Source organism: Podarcis filfolensis, assembly GCF_964270895.1.
Source record: "Podarcis filfolensis genome assembly, chromosome: 8".
In the NCBI taxonomy this organism is placed as follows: domain Eukaryota; kingdom Metazoa; phylum Chordata; class Lepidosauria; order Squamata; family Lacertidae; genus Podarcis; species Podarcis filfolensis.
The window spans coordinates 31,054,658-31,075,524 of record NC_139611.1 but is presented as its reverse complement, the minus strand read 5'-3'; the positions used below and the strand labels follow the sequence as shown (position 1 = coordinate 31,075,524).

Sequence of the window (20,867 nt, the reverse complement as noted above, 5' to 3'; positions counted from 1 at the left end):
TTAAACCTCTTTTGTCGACCACCAGCATTACACTTTCCATTTTTAAGTTCAGAATAGAGTGGTTGCTTTGGAAGACGATTATCAGGCATCCAAACAACATGACCAGTCCAACAAAGTTGATGTTGAAGAATCATTGCTTCGACACTGGTGATCTTTGCTTCTTCCAGTATACTGGCATTAGTTTGCCTGTCTTCGCAAGTGATATGTAATTTTTTCCGGATGCACTGTTGATGAAATTTTTCGAGGAATTGGAGATGGCATTTTAATGTAGTCCATGTTTCACAAGCATACAGTAAGGTTGGTAGCACAATAGCTTTGTAAACAAGCATTTTGATTTCCCTGTGAATGTCCTGATCCTCAAGGACAGAGCTCAGGCGATGCTGGATTTCGGCGTCAATATTGGGCCTTGTGGGAAGATAACTGCCCAGGTAGGAGAAGTGATCGACACTTTCCAGTGTTACACCATTGAGTTGGATTTGTGGTGCTGCAGAGGGGTTGCTTTGTGCTTGTTGGTGCAGCACACTTTGGTTTTTTGGATGTTGAGTGATAGGCCAAGCTTTTCATAAGCTGTGAATAAAATTAGGATGGTTTGGAGGTCATCCTCTGAGTGTGCACCCCTAAAATCTATTGATGTTTTGCCTATCCTTTTTTGTTTTAGCCAATGTTAAAAACGTCCCATGGTTTTATTAAGCAGCAGCTGATCCGGGGAAGCAGATCAAAGTGCTTCTCTCCTGACACATGGCTTCGTTTGGGACATTCTACTATCCTAAGATAACATTGCCAATGTATGTTTAAATAAGTTTCTATGAAGGTTGATTATGACTTGTAATTAAGGAATAACGTTTATTCATTCAAGAAAAGTCCAGCACAGGGAATATAGTTCTTTTTTAAATGAGACATATCCATGCGAGTCAGTGTTAGAAACTGAGATATGAAAGCTAGGAGCTAAATGACACCTTAAACCTAGGTTATGGGCGCAACAGCAGAATGTCTAGGTGCACTTCTGTAAAACAAGAATACAAACCTGAAAATGAATGAACTTCAGCTAAAATATTATGTTCATTTTCACATGGATGAGTCCTTCCCCTGCCTACCCCCCCTAATATTCTTAAGAGGGTCTTCAGAGAGTAGCTGAAAGTGGGGAGGCAGAAAAAGGTCCTTCTTTCCTTCCACTCTGCAGTTTTAAACTGAAATCTTAGGTGCAGTACTGCACCCAGAGCTCAGAAACTGCTTGTGGTAATGGAATTCCCAGTCACAAAATGCACCTAGAACAATGGGAGTTTCAAACACTGGTGTGAGTTCCCCTTGTGTAGAAATGATAAAATAAAAAGTTGATTTCATTGTTGAAGTAGAAATCGAATAGCCTTTCAGTCTTGACTTGACTGCATCAAATTCTATGTTCTTTTGGGTTAATTTCAAATTTAAAGTTGAGATTCTGCCTACAGTTACTTGGGAGTATATCCCATTGAATTCAGTGAATAGAACTTGATAAATTCCAACTCTAACTTATAAAGCTGCAAGTTATAAAAGGATACATTTATCATTTCCCTCTGAAAGTATAATTGGTATGGTTTATTCCACCCCACCCACCTTGCTTTCGTTATGTGGAAAGTTTGAATTTGAAGAACTGAAACTGTATTAAAGCATGGGCAGTTGGATGATAAATTGTGGTTGTTACACAGATTAGGGCAATTGCTTACATATATTGGTGGTGATTCACATGATGGTGCCCCCTTGTGGCCCCTAAACAGCATTAATATAGATAAAAAGAGAATGATCTGTTTAAAACTCTAGATGCAGTTGCTGTATAGACAAGAATATTGTTCTGAATCAACACCTGAAGGAACAATTATATTTCATTATATTATTTGTTGGCCCAGAGCAGAAATGCTTATCTGGCTTTGTTTCATTTTCACATTCAAATGCATATCAACATGTACAGTATTCTGTTTTAATAGTATGGCTGGTGGTCAGGGCTTATGGGAGTTGTAGTCCAAAAAACATCTGGACAGCACCACAGTGGCTACCTCTGGTTTAGTGCTGGATAATGCTAGGTTTGCTGTGTGTGTAGTTAATTCCGTATTTACTTGAATGTAATTCACACCTTTTTTGGCCAAATTACATCACAGAAATTAGGGTGCACATTAGATTTGATGGCACATTTACATTTGTCAGCAAATACTTTTTTGGTTTCAAGGTTTTGAAAATTTAGGTGTGCATTAGAATTGATGATGCATCAGGTATGCGTAAATACGGTAATCTACATTTTATTTAAAGATGTCAGTATTCAAATATAGCACTATAATCTCATGTTTGCAAGCACATACAATGGTACCTTGGTTCTCAAACTTAATCCGTTCCGGAAGTCCGTTCCAAAACCAAAGCGTTCCAAAACCAAGGCGCACTTTCCCATAGAAAGTAATGCCAAATGGATTAATACGTTCCAGACTTTTAAAAACAACCCCTAAAACAGCAATTTAACATGAATTTTACTATCTAACAAGACCATTGATCCATAAAATGAAAGCAATAGTCAGTGTTCTGTACTATAAAATAAATAACAGTATTGTAGATGATAAAAATAAAAATTAAATTTTTTTCTTACCTGCACTGATGATAGTCATAAAACGAAAAACAAGCCACAGTCACAAAAATGAAAAAGCCACACAAACAAAAACGCAAAAAACAGCAAAAACGGAAGTACCAAATATCACCTCAGAACACTGCAATCAGAAACGGAAGGCTTAAATTACAATGGTGGGGACTCAAATGAGTGGTGCAAGGGCAGAAGTGGGAGGAAAAGGCTTAAATTACAATGATGGGGACTCAAATGAGCTGCGCAACAGTAAAAATGGAAGCTCAGGAGCACGTTCAACTTCCGGGGCAAAGTTCGAAAACCGGAACACCTACTTCTGGGTTTGCAGCATTCAGGTTCCAAGTTGTTCTGGAACTAAGCTGTTCGAAAACAGATGTACCACTGTATATCATTTATACCAAGATGAGACATAAGTCAGGTTCTGTTGCAAACACAATGCTTGAGCATTAACTACTATTTCTGAATAGCTACTTGATCTTGTACCATTAGGTAAAAACTATGGTTTGAAAACCATTACATCATTCTCAAGCAGGCTGTCCTACAAGCAAAGGATATGACATTGGGCACCAAACTGAACTTTTACCCGCAAAACAAGCTGTTAAACTAGTTGAGATTTATTTGGGACTCAATCACAAATTTCATTTGAAGTTATGGTTAGGTATTTTATGATCATGCACACCATGATAATTAGAGGTCACTAATTGTCTCAGGAGTTCTAAATGCTTTTCTGTGCCCACCCCACCAAATAACCCTGGCTATGAGTATAACACTATTTCAGTTTAAGTATGTCACAGACCAGGCTGGACTCTTGGGTACTGACTCCTGGATTCATGTTCCTCCTCCTAAGGCAATCTGTGCTTGAATCCTCAGGAAAAGGTAGAATTAAAAAATCAATAAATCACTTCATACATTTCAGCAAGTGTGGCTTCATGAGCCATTTTACAGGAGGGAAGAACCCTGCCAGTCAGAATATAATTTATTATTGTGTCCATGCTACCATGATAGCTGATGGGTTGAGTAGAAATGTAGCTGCCATTTTCTTTGATGGTAGCTGCTCCCTGCTTTTTGCTATGTACTTTACCCATTGCTTTTTAATTTGCTCTTCATGTACATACTTGAGAGTGATAGTAGTGATAGTGTTAAGGCACTAAATATGCTCAAAGCTGCAGTCCTATGAATACTTATCTAGGAGTATCTAGGAGTAGGCCCTATTGAATTCAGTGGGATATGCATCACAGAAAATGTGTATGTAATTGGACTGTACTGTGTATAGATGGCGAGCCTGAAACAGCCTTTTTTTATTTTTATTTTTTGCACTGAGAGGCATATATTACAAATGGGACCTGCAACAAAATATTGCAATGCAGAGTGCTGCTGTTCAGGATGCCACCCAGTTGTGCTCTTTTCCTGAATACTCCATTCTTTTCCCCCATCCCCCAGTCAGTGTTCCATTGCCACTAAGCAGGCTTAGTCTTACTGTTTTGGGGATATTATCTCCCATTAGGGGAGTGGCCCTCTAGGTACTTGCATGAAGCAGATGAAGCAATTTGTGTCAGGCTGCCGATCCACTCTCTGCCCCACACCCACTGATGCACTGTTTCCATCACAGCACTGCTAACACTGTGTCCTTGCTGCTGTCACTGTGTCATGGCGGCAGCATGGGGTGCAGTCACTGGCATAGGTGGAGTTAAGGTGGCAGGGCTGGCAACAGTGAGGGGACAGTGACGAGGGCAGGGTGGAGGCCCAGATTTATGGCAGAGCTGCAGTTATGTGTGTGGGAGGGAAATGGAGCAGCAAAGTGTCCCAGGCTACCCCTACCCACCAGCCTCATCCATGATGATCAATGGTTAGCATCCTCTGGAAGGCCACTGGTTTCCCAACCGTGCACCAGTTTTCCTTCCCCATCCCTTTAAAGATGTTTTTTTGTACTTTTACCAACCTTGGGGTTTGGATGGTTCTGCTTTAGCTATGTAAGGTTCCATTCTTGGTGAATAAACTCACTATTAGAGGATAATCTTGCTTTAGCCTCTGTCTGCCATTTGTGTTTTCTACCAGGAAGATGGATCTGCAGAGTTTCAACATAGTTCCTGAATAACGTGCCTTCAAGCTGCTTTACCAGTGTTCCCCCCCCCTCACATATGTTCAAGTGATACTGAATTAGTTTATTGAGTGTGGTCATTTGGGAAAGGCTATAGATCATGTGCTTTGCATGCAAAAGACCCATGGTTCAATCCTGGTATCTGGGAAGGAGTCTTGTCTGGAGAGCCACCACCAATCTGTCACTGACCTAGATAAACCATTCTTCTGTCTTGGTAGATAGACAACCTCCTATGATGGGGCTGGGGCATATTTTTCTTCCGACTGCTCTTCCATATCCCTTTATGGGAAATATCAAAAGGAAGAATATGAAATTTAAAATAGATTGGTGTTATTGATTTTTGTCTTAAGGGGCTAAGGGTTGATGAAAACAGCATATGTCCATGTGCTTTTCTACTGATGGCCCATTTTTTCTTCCAAGGGAAAAAAATACTAAAAAAAAGCAAAAAAAGCATATGCTTCCAATTTACATATTTACTAATTAAAAAAAGCTTCCTGGAAACATTAAGCAGACTATCTTGAGTAACCTTTAACATTGTAGCTAATGGATATCGCCTGGAAATTTTCATAGAAGGTCTTCTAAATAATGTAAATGATTATGAATATGTAACTAGTTAATATGCAGCTACGAAAGGATTATCATGTAGAGGTTAATGAACACGCTGCACTTCACGGTTTGCAGGGCTTTTGCTTTTGTGCCTTTAGCTCACTTCATGCTTGGAAAGTCATGCATTGGGAATGGAAAGCTTCCTGTTCCCCTTTCTGGAAATGGGGCACTTGAGCTGGAACTTTCTTAAAAGGTTTCATAAACATTTTTAGTGTTGTTCAATGCCAACATCCCAAACCTTTTCATTATACAGCCCATAACAGTAGTAGTAGTAATGGCAGTATTTATGTAGCATATTGTTCTAATAATCCTTATTACAGTCCTGTAAGGTAGGCCAGTGTTACCACCCACATAATGCCAAGAAATCAGCCAGTTCATTCATGCTGTGAATATACTTTGAGTTTCATAGAATCATAGAATTGTAGAGTTTGAAGGAACCCCGAAGGTTATCTAGTCGAACCCCCTGCAATGCAGGAATCATACATGACAGATGGCCATCCAACCTCTGTTTAAAACCCTCCTAGGAAGGAGAGTCCACCACCTCTTCTGAGAGTCTCTTCCATTGTCAAAGAAGCTCTTACTGTCAGAAAGTTCTTCCTGATATTTAGTTGAAATCACCACTGTAGCAAGAAAAAGCCACTCTAACAAGAAAACATTACTGTGTTCTCCCATGTGGCTGAGCTGATTCAGTGTAATGGGAGGAAGAGGAGGAGCGGGGGGGGGGTAGGGAGGAAGGGCCACAGCTCACTAGCAGAGCTTCCATCCCGCATGCAGAATGTCCCCAATGGCATCTCCAGGTGAGGCTGCGAGAGACTCCTGCCTGAATCCCTGCAGAGCCACTTCCAGTCAGTGGCATTAGTATTTCTCAAACCTGGGTTTGTATGCTACCTACTTTCTGATTTCTTCATGCACTTTGATTCTGTCCCTTACTTCCTGATTCTGAATTTAGTTTGCCGTAAGTATTGTTCGCCCTAGTTCCCCCCCCCATCCAAATCTGAAACCACAATTTGTGCACTAGCTATGACAAACTATGGTTTGTGGTAACCATTGTTTGCGTAGTTTCGATATTGTGGTTGACTATATGGAAGAAGTTATGGTGAATCACTGAGAGAGAGAGAGGAGGAAATGCATAAACCTAAGCTCCATTTACAGGGTGTCTGAAATGGAGTCAGTGGCTTGCAACTGAGGCAAGATTTGAACCAGCAACCTCCTAGATTGTGGTTTATTATCTTGGCAACAATGCTAGACCAACCAATGAGCTACAACAGCTCTTATCTGAGGACATTTAATTCTTATTTTGATTTATTCTGCTGGAAGTAATGAATAGTTGCCTCATTCTTTTCCAAAAAAACTATTAAGGAACTCTGATTTTAGAAGGGGGAAAATTAAATACAGTAGAACACATCTATGTCAGCTACATTTGTTTTCAGATTTGCAATTTTTATAGTGTATGGCATAGAATAGGATGATTCTTTCTGCCTCTTCATGTACAAAAATGACAAGTTTACAACAAATTGATGGGATTTTATGAAAGTAATATTGCTTTACATTTTTAAGTGGATTGTGCAAACTTCACTCAGGCTGAGTCTACAATGTACCTTGGAGTATCTGAATATAAGCCAAATCTTCATAGTTTTGCCAAGCCCCATCAGTCCCTCTTTACAAAGAAACCATCTGCACCTGTGCTTTCATGGAACATTGAAGATAAAACATTATTTTTCTGGCAAATGTTCCCAGTAGTTGCTTTCACATGTTAGCTTGTTTGTGGGTACATGAGAAACAAATATTTGTAAAGATGATTTGTGAAACCCTATATTCAGATTGGAAATAAGTATGAGTTACTTTATTAAGTTCCTTCTACATGCAGAGGTTTCACAATCCTCAGAGTAAAATTGGTATATGTTTGCTTCTGATATACAGTCTGTGGTCCATAGAGCTATTTGCATATATGCAAACCCTTCTGCTCCCTAGCTGGGACACTCTGTATTTCCTCTACTGAACATACCTTCTTTTTACTGCTTTGGATACTGAAGCATTTCTTACCTTATGAAGAAGCATTTTGGGAGTGGAGGTACAAGAACTGCAGTGGAAAGAAAGAGATTGAGTGCTGAAGAGTCCCTATCCATGTTCAGAAGTGTCACCTGCAGTTCCTAACAGTTAGACAATAGTTGAGGGAGCTATTTGAATCTGTAGCTTCCCTCTGGGTGAAAATACAGTGGGACCTCGGTTTTCGAACGTAATACGTTCTGGAATACCATTCGACTTCCGAAAACTGAAAGCGGAAGCCTCAATTCAATAGGGAAACTCAAAATGGAAGCTGCGTTGAATGTTCAGGTTCCAAAAAACGTTCGAAAACCAGAGCATTTACTTCTGCGTTTTTGGCATTCAGGAACTGAAATGTTTGAAAACAGAGCCGTTCGAGAACTGAGGTTTGACTGTAGCAGTTTGGGAGATGGGGAAAATTATTTTTATGGGGGCTGCTGTGCAGGGGGGTGGGCGGGGAAGAGTAAATCCCCTTGCTTACATGTTGTGGTCCCTGATTGCGTCTTTAGATGCATGCACACATTTTAAGGGGCCAAAGACCTTTCAGCACAACTGATTACCTATTGTTTCTCATATGTTGCATATAGTCTTACCAACTTCCTTCAAAGTTGTATTTATGTTGTGTAGATAGCTCATTTCCCAGGAGCACATGATATAATATTTTGTACTTGAGAAAGTGGTGCTGTCACCATTATGTGAGACAGGCATTTATTAGATTGGGGTAGTCAATGTGGTGTCCTCCAGATGTTATGGACTACAACTCCCATCATCCCTGACCATTGGCCTTGCTGGCTGGACCTGATGGGGGTTGTTGTCCAAAACATCTGGAGGTTACTACATTGGCAACCCCTGTATTAGATAATGACTCACTGACCAACAAGGATCGTAACTCCGTCTCCTGTGTTCACATTGTTTTGTAAACTATTCAGAGGCAATGCAGCTTTATGCTGTTAACAATTTAAGTATGGTTTTGTGTGTGCATTTAGTTTGATGAATACCAGAAACACTCTTCTCTCCTTCCACAAATGTGTCCCACTATCTTGAGAACAACTGGAACAGCTCTTATATATACATTATACCTCCAAGATACAATAAAGGGAGTGGTAAAACCCTCTCCTCCCATACCTTGTATATGTGAATAGATTCCTTTGTCACCATGAGGGAGTTTTGAACTCGGGTATTGTCATTACTATTATTATTTATTATTAGTGTTCAAAGCCCAGAATGTGTTTATCATATTTGAATGCTTTAAAATGTTGGTAGTGTAAATAGTGGGATCTAAAACTTCCATGTGTTTTGTGGGGTTTTTTTTATTGTTTAAATAGTGACAAGAACCTGGTCTTCTAATGTATTTTGGATTAAATAATATTCCTCTTCCCAGAAGTCTGTAAATTGATGGATGTTATAATATTCACTTTTGTGTATGTGTATATATTATGTTTCTCAAATTGTAATCAAAGTTCACATTGTTTTTTTTATATGATTAATCAGATGTTTATTGCACCAGGGTGAAACTGAAGGTCAGATTACAGTTTAGAGTTGTATTAATGAAGAAAAATGTTTTTATGGGTGATTCTGTTTTAAACAAACAGCAAACATGCACTCCTCTTATAAATTATATTTGCTTTATTCTGCAAAGCATGTAACATTGAAAACAGATGTGTAGATTGTACAAAATACTGGTTTTATCTTGTATCATGTGTCATCTCGTCGTTATGGAGCATGCATTGTATCAAAATATGAGTTGGGGAAGGTGTAATTTATTCTATGGTTATCAGTTTCGATTAGAGCATTGTGATAAAGTGGGCTGCTTAAGAACGAACGTTCGCGCGCCTTTGCGCTGACAAATAAAAATGTATAGTGAGACGCCACCAGATCTGTAAAGCGTCTGCTCTAGTTTCTGAAACATTGAGTTTGCAGCTGTGTGCTTAGCCTTGTTTTTTCATGAGCAGTTATCTGTTTTAATGACAGGTGGTCACTAGCTGCCAAGAAAAAATTCAGCACTGGTAAGTGAAAAATGTTTGCTTGCATGCCTAAAATACCAATAAAATACTCTATGTGTGTGTTTAGAAAAGTGCAATGCGTATAGTTTTTGGAAAATGGACCAAATTCAAATAATGCTATATTTTGGTACATAATTTTGATCTTGTCCTGGCTTATTGAAATGCACCCTCTGCATTTCTGTGATGCTCTAATGCACTATATAATCATACTTTAAATCTGCATGTCTCTTTAAAAAGACACACACTAATTCCCCCTTTCCCCACCCAGAGTAATCATATAGAAAGGCTTAAGTCTATAAATCTACAAAGCACAACTATATATTTTTGTTTCTGTTCCAAGAAAGCTAAAGTGACAGTAAAATGCAGTGTGGTTGGGCACTGAAATGGTCTTGGGAAGTATCCAAAACGTGTGGATAAGAAGAACTTTGAAAAATCAGGTCTGCAATTTATAAAGGGGTCCATTGGCTTCAAGATAGATAATGGCCTTTTCCCATTTTATCCAATTGCAATGAAAATATATTAGCTTAAAGCCTTAGGTAAACGTGAGACTTCAGAGAGATTATTATCCCTTAAAATATTATCCCTGGCCTGTCTTTGTTGCTCTTTTAATGTGATGCTTTTTTAGTTAATAGGAACCATCTTGGGTAAATGAAAGTTTCATATGAGTATCTGACAGGAAAAGGTATATTTAATGGTGAACGATTTTGTATGAGTTATAGAGAGATAACACTTGATCTTAACAGATACCAAATTATGCTACATCCATGCTGCGTTTACCAGGATTTTACGGAGAGAACAACAGGAGCCTTCTTGATTATTGTCTGCAGGGTTATTGCAAAATCACAGCAACTGCCCCTTTTAGTGGAGAGATTAAACTTTGGTTATACACCATCAAGCATATAATATTTTAAATTTATTTTAAGAGGCTTTTTCTTCATGCCCGAAAGACCTCTGAGCAAATAATTTATAGTTCGTGTGTGTAATAAAATGTTTGGGTTTTTAAAAATAGTTTAAAAGCACATAAGTTGCAAGCCATGGATAAGAAGAATGGGGGGAAAGGGGAATCAAGGCCATCTTTACACCTCATCATATTAAATTGTGACTATTGGTTTGTAGAAAATGGTCTAAAACTATTATGCTTTGCTAATGTTTAAAATTCAGAAACCACATTAATTTCCAATAAGATGGATATTATAGTGGTGCCCACTATAAAATAAAAAGATCTCTGCTTGAGAATCTGAAAGAGTCACATCCATTCAGAGTTGACAGGGCTGAGCTAGATGGACGAATAGTGTGGCCTTCCATAAGGCAGCTTCCTCTGCTTCTTTCTAAAATTGGGTGCTCATCTGAATGTGCATCCCTATGCTGCGCCAACTGGTTATGCATAGCTGCATGAAATGAGTTATATAGGATAAAAGTCTTGCCATGCAGTGCTATCAGTGAGTGGAATTGCCAGTGTAAAGTGGCAAGGCAGGGGCATCACCATGGTTGCTTGGGCAAAGGAGATTTATTCCCTGGTCTCCATCTCTCACTCAAAACAGTAGTGGATCATGGCAACAGTGGATGCAAACAGGCAACCAAAATGCACAAGAAAGTGGAAGGTAGATGAGTTTTGCAAATATTTTGACATACACAGCCAGAAACATTCTCAGGATAAAATATCCCTATAAAATATTTTGAAAACAACAATTTAAAAGGTCCCCCCATATTCCTCTATATGGTAAGGGGGCCTTGCTCACACATGCAGGCATAGCACTGTTACTGTGGCTTTTGTGCAACTTACTATCATCCCTTTCAGGTATTCAGTTCTAAGTTTTGTAATAATGTACTCATAGTTTTACAGATGGAGTGTCACAGATCTGATTTTCTGGGAATGTCTGGTTCTGTGTTGTGTTGGTTAAGGCCTTATCATGATCTGCCTGTTTCTTCCCTCAGACTAGTAACCTAGGTGGTCAGTTTATTTATTTTATTTGTTTAAAATATTTATAAGTAGGGAAGCACAAGTATAGAGTAAGGAATCTATTGACCTGATAGGCACTGTGCCCAGCACCCATCCACAAAGCTATGGCTCAAGGTAAATGGTTTTAGCTGAATGGGCTAAGCATCATCTTTTCACTGCAGTTGTTGTCTCTTACTGCCTTGCAGACTGTGTTGTGATCATGCCAGGCAAAGAGAACAGTTGCACAAATGAAGACCTTTTATCTCTTCCCTGCACAAACCCCTTTAAAATTCATTTGTAATTCTATTGATTTAAACATCAAACCTCCAAAACAGCCAGATATGCCATCCTTAAGAAATGAGTCCCAAATCACAAACGACAAGTCTCTCTGTCTCTCGAGATATGTATACTTCTACTCAGAAGTAAGTCCTATTGAATTCAGTAGGGTTTATGCCCAGGTAAATGGGTATAGGATTGCAGCCCAATAGAACTTGGTCTTACGCTATCATATCTAAGAATCCTTTTTCCTGCATGGACAATGTACATTTGTGGTATTGTTCACATTATTTTCACACACCCATTTTACAATAGGGAATTTAGTAATGCCTTGAAAGTATTCACAACAGGGTCCATTTTTGCATTCTCTGAACCATGGCAATTTCTCTCTCTGCTTTTATATTCAAACCCCAACTGAAAAGTAATTAGCAAACTTGTTCTTAAAGTCTGTTGGGATTGAAAGTAACATGGTTTGAATTCTGCCAACAGGAAGAAGGTGGAGAGTGACTATGAAGCTCTTCAGGAACGACTTGGCACATTGCCTGACAGACTCTCTTATGATATCATGGTAGGTACTATTTAGTTCAGTGGAATTATAGGCAGCCCTTTTTATTATGGCCCACTGCAGATAGCGTTGCACAAACTGCTAACCAGGAGTTGTCCTGTGGTTTGTACACTGCTTTTTTCCTTCTCCTTTTCACACATTTTCCCTTTCCATAGGCAACCCTGGTACAATGCAACCATGGTTAGGGTTTGCAGACAATGGTTTAAGCTAATGATGTATAATGTTAACACTGGTGCAGACATAACATTGCACTACACTTAGCTCCAAGAAGGGTTCAATTAGCCCATGAAGTGCTTGTGACCATCTAAAGGTTGTTAGATTTGGAACATCATATCTGTGCTAGAGCTATTTGCACTTGCTTTGGATTGGCTCTGACTGACCACTTCAACCCTTGCAAAGGTGGGGGACCAATTAGGTAAGGCATTGTTCAGTTGGTGAAGAACTGTGACAGGGAATGCCCTCCCTAGTGAGGTGTGTCAATCTCCAGTCTCCCTCCCTATTAACTTTTAGAAGAAATTTGAAAACATTCCTGTCTACACAGACATTTGATGGTTGAAAGTTCTGTCCCTGTTCACCCTGAAATTATTAATTTGGGAGTACGTGATTGCTTTTAGGAGTCTTTAAACTGTTTTTTAGAAGGTTTTAAAGTATTTTAAAGAAGTTTTAATGGAATTGTTTTAGTATTGACATGTTTGCTGCCCTGGGCTCCTTTTTTTGGAAGGTGCAGGATCTGTTTAATAAATAAATAAATACAGTAATGAAGGTATTGTAGTTAGCAATGATTGATTATAGGCAGTGTTTAAATGTATGTTTTCCTATTCCTGTCTTGTTTCTTGAAATCCATAATAAATTATAATCTCCAAATTTTTGACAGACGTACTAAGACAAAATCAAACACGTTTGATAGAGCCTGTTTATTTTATTGAAACCTATAATTAAACCTGCAATACACACTAATTTCCTGTGAGGTGGAGAAGCAAGCAAGCAATCGTATTTCCTGAGTTTTAAGTTGTGGGTATTGATTTGTATAAAAAGCTAGTTTTTTGTTTCATGGAAACCAAAAGGGATATTTTCTTGTTCCTTCTGTTCCTAGAATATCTCAGTTGGACTTTTACTCTTGTTGGGATCTGTATGCTTTTGAATTTGGTCTAATTGTCAAAGATTTCAAATTCAGTATTTCAGTGTAATCACAGAGTTCAAGATGTTAGTAATGACACATAACATTCTCTACCTTGAGGATTTTTAACTAAAATGCTAATGGATGGAACATTAGAAGATAATGTCAATTTCATGACTCAGCAATGTGCACACATCACGTGTCTTAATTTACTTCCTGGTTTTATGGTGCAACTCATCTGGGAACATAAAAGCAAGCTATATTTAAATAATAATAACAACAATAATAACAATAATGAGCTGTTGTACTTGTGTTGCATTAAAGAAGTTTCCATGGAAAGACTTTTGTTCTCGTTTGCTACAAAATTAGCTGAAACTGAGACCTGCTTGCTTGATAATATAAAATAAACTGAAGTTATTATGGCCCTAAGAGTCCCCACCACCACATACCGATTGCTTGTTCAGTTTCATTATTGTCCTGTAAGATTTAAGAGTGATTGGTAGGACCGAGACCAATCCTTGCTGTTAAAGTCCAACCATCCCCTGACTCCTGACGTGCTCTTGTCATGCACCTTCCAAGAGAGCAGTACATTGGATGTTGGTAGATCTGCATTAAACGGTTTGCTCATATGAATCCATTTAAAAGTTAATTTTATGTCCAGTTTCTGAGAAACCAGTGTCTCTTCTAGGTGCCAGCTTTCTCGCGTGGAAAAGGTTGTTGGCTAAGTAGATGCTCCTGTAACTTCAAACATGCCTGGCTATGTTTTACTTCTACTGTTGGAGATATCATGCTTCTGAATGCCAGTTTTTGGGAATCACAATTATGGAGAGTGCTACTGCACTCAGCTTCTGCTTTCGGGCTTCCCATGGGCATCTGGTTGGTCAGAACTAAATGGGCAGTTGGCCTGATCCAGCAGGCTCTTAACTATGCTCTTATGTCTGAATATGATTGGCTCCCTAGACCTGACTTTGTAAGTTTGAGCAGACTCTATATTTGTGGTGCAGTTGATCTGGATCTTGGTGCCAAATGTTGTGAGGGTAGCTAATGATAAAACATGGATAGAAAAATAATTAGACAGTCATGAAAGCTAGGGATTAATTAACACTGTCATTGATTAATTAAATCATACATTATACCATGACTGCCAATTGGTATCCTGAAGCTTTAAGACTGCCAGCAAGCTCTCGTACTAGCCATTGATGAGATATAGGACTGGATGTTTCTTAGTATTGCACAAGGTAGACTTCCTTTCATCTTCTTTACCATTGCTTTGTTCTTCTGACAGGTACCTTTTGGTCCCCTTGCTTTCATGCCAGGAAGACTGGTTCACACTAATGAGATCACAGTTCTTCTTGGAGACAACTGGTTTGCAAAATGTTCAGCAAAGCAGGCCAGCAGTCTAGTGGAGCACAGAAAAAAACGTAAGTATCTTACTAAGATCGAGAAAATTGTTAAAATCTCATGTTGAGGTGTGGTTCAAAAAAGGTCTAAATGAAAAGTTTAAAAAGGAGTGCTTTATTGTGTTAACATGTAACAAATTAAAATAAAAGAACCTTAGCTTTGCAAATTATTGCATAATCGAACTTCAGGGTGTGCACATCAGAATGAACTTATGATGCAATGCTTCAAATGAAATCATGAAATGGCAATACTGATTGCATTAACATATAGTACTGTAATACTTCTCAACTGTAAATTACAGTAGGCAGCCTTCAATACAAATATTGGCATAGTCATAGAATCATAGAATTGTAGAATTGGAAGCGACCCCAAGGGTCATCTATTCCAATCCCCTGCATTGCCGGAATCACAGTTAAAGAATCCCTGACAGATGGCAATCCAAGCCATGCTTAAAAATCTCAAGGAGAGTCCACCATCTTTTGAGGTAGTCCATTCCATTGTCAAACAACTTTTACCATCAGAAAGTTAATCTTTCTGGTAATTTGAATCCCTTGGTTTGGTTGCTCCCCTCTGGAGCAGCAGAAAGTGAGCTTGCTCCATCTTCTATGTGACAGTGCTTCAGATATTTGAAGATAGCTCTCGTGTCACCTCTCAGTCCTCTCTTCTCCAGGCTAAACATATTCACTGCCATCAACCGTTTTCAGACCCTTTATTACCTTGGTCTCCTTTCTCTGCACAAAATTGACTGGCGTAAAATGAAGGATCATGAAATAGGATTTTTATATGGTCTGTTTTCATATATTATTTATTATACTGCTTCTGTATCTTATGTATGGTTGGGGGCACTCTAGACTGTTTTAATTTTTGTAGGACATCTTGGTTCTTCTCTTAAAGAAAAGCTGCATTGAAATGTATTTTTTTTTAAAATTCAACCATAAATAAAATTATTCCAGGCAGATAAAAGTTTGATCTCTTCATCCTGAATTTGATCCTTTGTCTCTCAAAGAATTGTTCATTGTTAACATTTTCTTCTTTTAAGAAGCAGTCTATAGACTATAAGAATTATGAGGCTTTATAATGGTTTTATAACAGTATTAAGGGCACAACCTATACTGAAAACACACTGGCAAACAGAAAAACAGAATTTGTGAAAGCCCTGCTGTGCTGGCAGAACTTGAGATATATCACTAGCATGAATGATACACAGGCTGAACAGCTAAAACAGGATGGAATTATAGGTAGAACATGGGTGGTACAAGGATGGAACATTTTCATTGTATCCTATTTATCTTTAATCTTATCATCAGATGTCCAGAATGCTGCAGCTTAGATGGTCAGAGGTGCCTCTTTGCAATCATATAACATCCCAGTGCAATCAGATCTGCATAGCTGCTGCTTAACTACCTATCCAGCTTTAAGGTTCTGCTACTTCCATATAAAGCCCTAAACAGCCTTGGGCCAGGTTATCTGAAAGACCTGGACTTTCCCTCCATTGCTTGGTAAGGGCACTAATAGAACTTGTTAATTTTGCCATAGGCTGGTGGTTATTGGCTTGTGGTAACACAGAGGAGGACTTTTTCACTGGTCACACCAATGTTGTGAAATTCTCTCTGTGCTAAAAGGTACCTCAGTATTGGCATTCGGCCATCTCTTGAAGACATACCTGTTTAGATAAGCATCCACTGATCTGAGCCTCTTTCTTTTATTGCTGTTTCAACTGGTCCTAATTGTTGTGCTGTTCTAATTGGCTTGTTTTATTGTACATTTTAACTGTGGGTGTTTATTTTAATGTTTTGATGGAATTCTTTTATTGTGTTTTTAAATTGAATGTTTCTATTTTTGTAATCGCTTTTATATTTGTAAACTGCTTAGAAGCCTCTGTGGCAATTATAACAGTTTATACCAATAATAATAGTTTATACCAGCCCTGGTGCAAATAGTCTGGCAGGATGAATGGGGGAAAAAGCCATTCCGTTTCCTGGCCTCAACATTGCATAGGATATGGTGTAACGCAGCACCCAGTGACAGCACATCACCACCAGTATATAAACCCTACAAAGGGAAGTGACTGCACAAATGATAAGGCACACAGCATGGAGCTATGTGTCTCTGACTCCATGTTGTATGCATTTGGAGCTCCAAGAGTCATTTCTGATGATGGGAAACTATGCAGAAAACATACTTCACAGCGAACAGCTGGCCTCAGAACACAGAGGGAAACTTAAGCACACTGCAAACCCTTTTCATCTTAGAACCCCAACATGCCGTTGCAAAATCTGTGTGGGTGTCAGGATGAAGCACACCACACAGGTAAGAAAGGGAGCATGTCTTGCCCCCTTTGATATGTTTGAAAATAGCATCTTCTGAACTTTTCCCTCTAACATTCCCCCCTCCCCCAGCAACAGTGGGAAGTTAGTGCTCCCACACCAGGGGAGTCACTTGGTGACACAGGCAGGTAAGCTCTTGGTTGGTACAGGCCAGGTGATCCAGTCCACCCAGTGCCACTGTTGGTCAAACAGTCGTTAACACCTTGGCTGTGCAGGCTCACAGCCCTGGTGCATGGAGCTTAACCCAGTGTCCACTACAACCCATGGGGAGGAAGGAAACAGACATCAACACTGGCAGAGCCTCAGGTGATTCTATTCACTTTTCTAACTGACTTCCTACTTTGTAGACAAAAAAACTACTGTCCATCCAGGTTCAGTGACTATGTGCTTCAGCTGCTGTTTCTCAGTACTCTCTCTTTCCTGCTTCCCTCTCCACAGACCTCTCTCCATGCCCCATTCTGTGCTGACCACGAGGGAGTCATCCCACCTAAGACCAGCAGCAGTGATCAAAATGCTCCCAGCTCCATGAGCTCATTAGCCCACTTGCTGTAGACAGCTTTTGTACCCTTACAAACCCTGTGACACAGAGTTGCACAATTGGTTAAAGAGTCCCCAGCATGGGGTTGGTGCTATCAGAAACACTGTACTTGCTGTACTGCTGTCTATCAAGCCCTTATCCAAGGTACACATCTTGCTGGAGCGACTAGCCAACAATCCAACGCATGTTGTCTTTTCCTTTTAGGAGATCCTCTGTCCCAGATGCTCTCCAATAAATGCTTTTATATTGCCACATGTGGTGTTGCTTTGTTGCTAGGGAGTGGTAGGTAGGCCCCCGGGATGGAAGTGGAGTTAGACAACACTGTGGAGGGAAGCCTAGTAATAGATTTGGTGACAGCGGCCCCTCTTCTGTCTGATAACTCAGGTTCCCTTGACTGTGAGAGGGCAGACTTCTCAGACAGCAAGGTCCAGGTTGAGAACTTGGGGCCGGGGAATTTGCTGGTAGTGTAAGAGCCACCTGAGTGACTTATGCTGATGGCAGGTGATGCTGGGGTGAGAGTTGTAAAAGCAATATACATCAATGCTGTGTGTTTCCTGGAGGGTGAGGGTGAGGCATTTACAGGTCTGCTGATTTGATACTGTATTAGTTATAGATGCACCTGAACTCTGTCTTGTTTGAATGTCCTGAATTGTAAGCTTATACAATTGTAAGTGAATGAGCAGGGCAGGACCTGTTTGACCTGCTGGAAGGCTTTCTGGAAGCATCTGTTTGGCCATTGTGTAAATCAGGATTCTAGCCTATGTGGACAGCAGAGCTCTTTGTATGTTCTTAGCTGTCCACCTCCACTTGCCCATCTCTCAGGTAATGGAACTTGCCATTTATTGTAATGTGTGAAAGTTGGCTCACCTTTGGGTGAAACTTGCTTACTTTTCACTAAAAAGAAAACTCCAAATGTCATATAATGACGATTGAAGGAGTTAGTCCACTGCATATGAAAAGAAACATATTATCAGAAAGCTTTTTAAAAGTGTATGCATTACTGCATGCATACAGTGGTACCTTGGGTTAAGTACTTTATTCGTTCTGGAGGTCCGTTCTTAACCTGAAACTGTTCTTAACCTGAAGCACCACTTTAGCTAATGGGGCCTCCCGCTGCTGCCGCAGCACCGGAGCACTATTTCTGTTCTCATCCTGAAGCAAAGTTCTTAACCCGAGGTAGCATTTCTATTTCAGTTTGTAACCTGAAGCGTATGTAACCTGAAGCATATGTAACCCAAGGTACCACTGTATATGCCCCCCACGTGTGTGCGTATGTATATGGATATGAGAGAGAGAGAGAGAAACTGCTTCTAAAGGGACATATAAATCATCCTTAGTGCATTCAGAACATGTAAACTCTCCATAATATCCAAAAAGGAATATTTGTTCCTTTGATTCTTGACACAGAGTGGAGCTCTGATATAATGCCTGATCAGAACAGAAGGGTGCTAGCAAATAATCTTTCAAAGCTACAAATCATACTTGCAAATCGTATTTGTTCTCAGTATCTAATTATAATCTATTAGGTAAATACTGCTTTTAATATTCTTCAAATGTATACTGAAGACCCCCAACAAAAGCTTTGTTAAAACCCAGATAAAGTTACTTAGGTGCCAAATCCTCCTACACAATCCCTTAAAAGCAAGAAAATAACAAGTTACATTAAAGGAAACTTCTTTACTGTGCCTTAACACCCACATGTCAAATTAACAGCTCTTGCTGATGACTTAGTACCTCCACGACGTGTTGCCCTCCACCTCCAACATATTAGGGTAAACAATGCTCTCATTACATTTTTTCCAACTCTCACTGAAGACCACAATTGCATCTCCAGCCAAAAGCTGCATTAGCATGTTTTTACGCTATACATTGTGCCTTGACGATGTGTGTGGTGAGTTCTCTTTTGTGCAGTATAATGGCATGACTGAGGACGGTTTATTCTCAAAATACCAGTTGCATAAGAAAATTATAAAATAGAGAGAAGCTATAAGATATTCACACTAAATATTTCTGATGGAGAAAATTCATACATTTCAAGTTTTTCAACCAACGCGCTGTAATGTCTCTTTAATTCACTTTGCAGATAGGTCTTCTATATTCAGAAGGAAAGAACCAAGCAAGCAAAACCAGTCCAGTTTTCTTAAACAATTTCTGTATCAGATTTGACTATTGCAGTTATTAACTAATTGAGATCTGATATGGGTGCTATTTATTTATTTAATTAATTAAGGAATTTACACCTTGCTTTTCAAGTTTTCAAGGGACAGGCAATGTCTCATGCCCATGAAAAACCTTAATCGTGATGGACTGATCAAAAGACTTGAGTTTTAATTCCACAGATAAAAAATTATAGGCCGACTATATTTTGGCTATTGATCAAAGTTGAGTGGTATAACAATTTTAGATTTTTGTCTTCTTCTTTTTTACAGTTTTTCTTTACTCTTCCAAGCACTGTGCTCACCTCATCAGGCCGCTGAACTGAATCTGATTCCAAACTAGACAGTGCTCTGGACTCTTTCACAGAGTCTGTATATTAGTAGAATCAGGTTCAGCATGCAAATGAGTTTAAGAGAACCAGTGACTAGCTACTTTCTTACAACCGTTATCAAACAACATTTCCTTCTTAATTAGATATGTATGTGTGAAGCCAAATGTTTGTAATACAGATCTCATGCAGTGGGACTGAACATGTTGGGCTGTGCTTTAGGGCCCTGTGAATCAGGCAGGCCATGTGAAGCAGGAACACAGTTGGATTGACTGGGTTGCCATATTAAAATCCATCAGGGTTGTGGATATTTCAGCCCTGTGAAGTGAACTCTGCTGCTTGATGTATACATGAGTTCAATAGAAGCCTAGAGACTGTGACACATTTCTTTCGTCATTGCTTTCATAATTCATTAGTAACCTTAAACAAAAAGGCATCGGTGTCCTGCCAATGCTGCAGTTTTTCTGCTTTGTGAAATTAATTAATTAAACTAATTGATTTTTAAGCGTTGTTTCTCATCTGTGAGGCTGAGCTGCTTGTTTTCTTTGCTGGATTTCCAAAACATTGCAGAGCCAACAGAATCCACCTGAAAGCCAGGCCACTGTTTCCCAAGATTATCAAAGGTGACAAAATCAGACAGCAGTCTTCAGTGCAGTCTTTTAAAAAAGATTTTACGTAGTTTGAACATCAGTATCAGAAGAGGAAAGCACTTTGAAGACTCGCTCACTGGCTCTTGGACTTGCTTTATTTACTGCTAGGATGTGGAACCTGTGGCCTACTAGTTGCTGAACTAAATTCTCACCATCTCTGGCCATTGGCTATGCTGGGTGTGGCTTCTGGGAGTTGTGGTCCATCAACATCCAGTGGCGTAGC

The 20,867-nt window shown here is 39.4% G+C and overlaps 2 protein-coding genes and 1 long non-coding RNA gene across 5 annotated transcripts in view; 2 read left to right on the top strand and 1 right to left on the bottom strand.

Moving 5' to 3' along the window:
- Nucleotides 1-20,867, bottom strand: part of LOC310768260 (protein C19orf12 homolog) — a 230,703-nt gene that overhangs the window by 127,818 nt on the left and 82,018 nt on the right. The gene's annotated exons all lie outside the window — the stretch shown is intronic.
- The window catches only part of URI1 (URI1 prefoldin like chaperone), a 46,850-nt gene that overhangs the window by 10,286 nt on the left and 15,697 nt on the right, over nt 1-20,867 (top strand). For 2 of the 3 annotated variants that reach the window (XM_083626070.1, XM_083626071.1), the window contains exons 2-4: nt 9,315-9,349; nt 12,051-12,129; nt 14,529-14,664. In XM_083626070.1, the coding sequence (XP_083482196.1) occupies nt 9,315-9,349; nt 12,051-12,129; nt 14,529-14,664 (250 nt within the window). The remainder of the gene's footprint in view (nt 1-9,314; nt 9,350-12,050; nt 12,130-14,528; nt 14,665-20,867) is intronic. The other variant, XM_083626072.1, reaches the window with a different exon arrangement.
- Nucleotides 14,907-20,867, top strand: part of LOC310768291 — a 10,623-nt gene continuing 4,662 nt past the window's right edge. Inside the window, exon 1 of the long non-coding RNA XR_014551268.1 lies at nt 14,907-20,857. This is a non-coding gene — a long non-coding RNA (uncharacterized lncRNA). The remainder of the gene's footprint in view (nt 20,858-20,867) is intronic.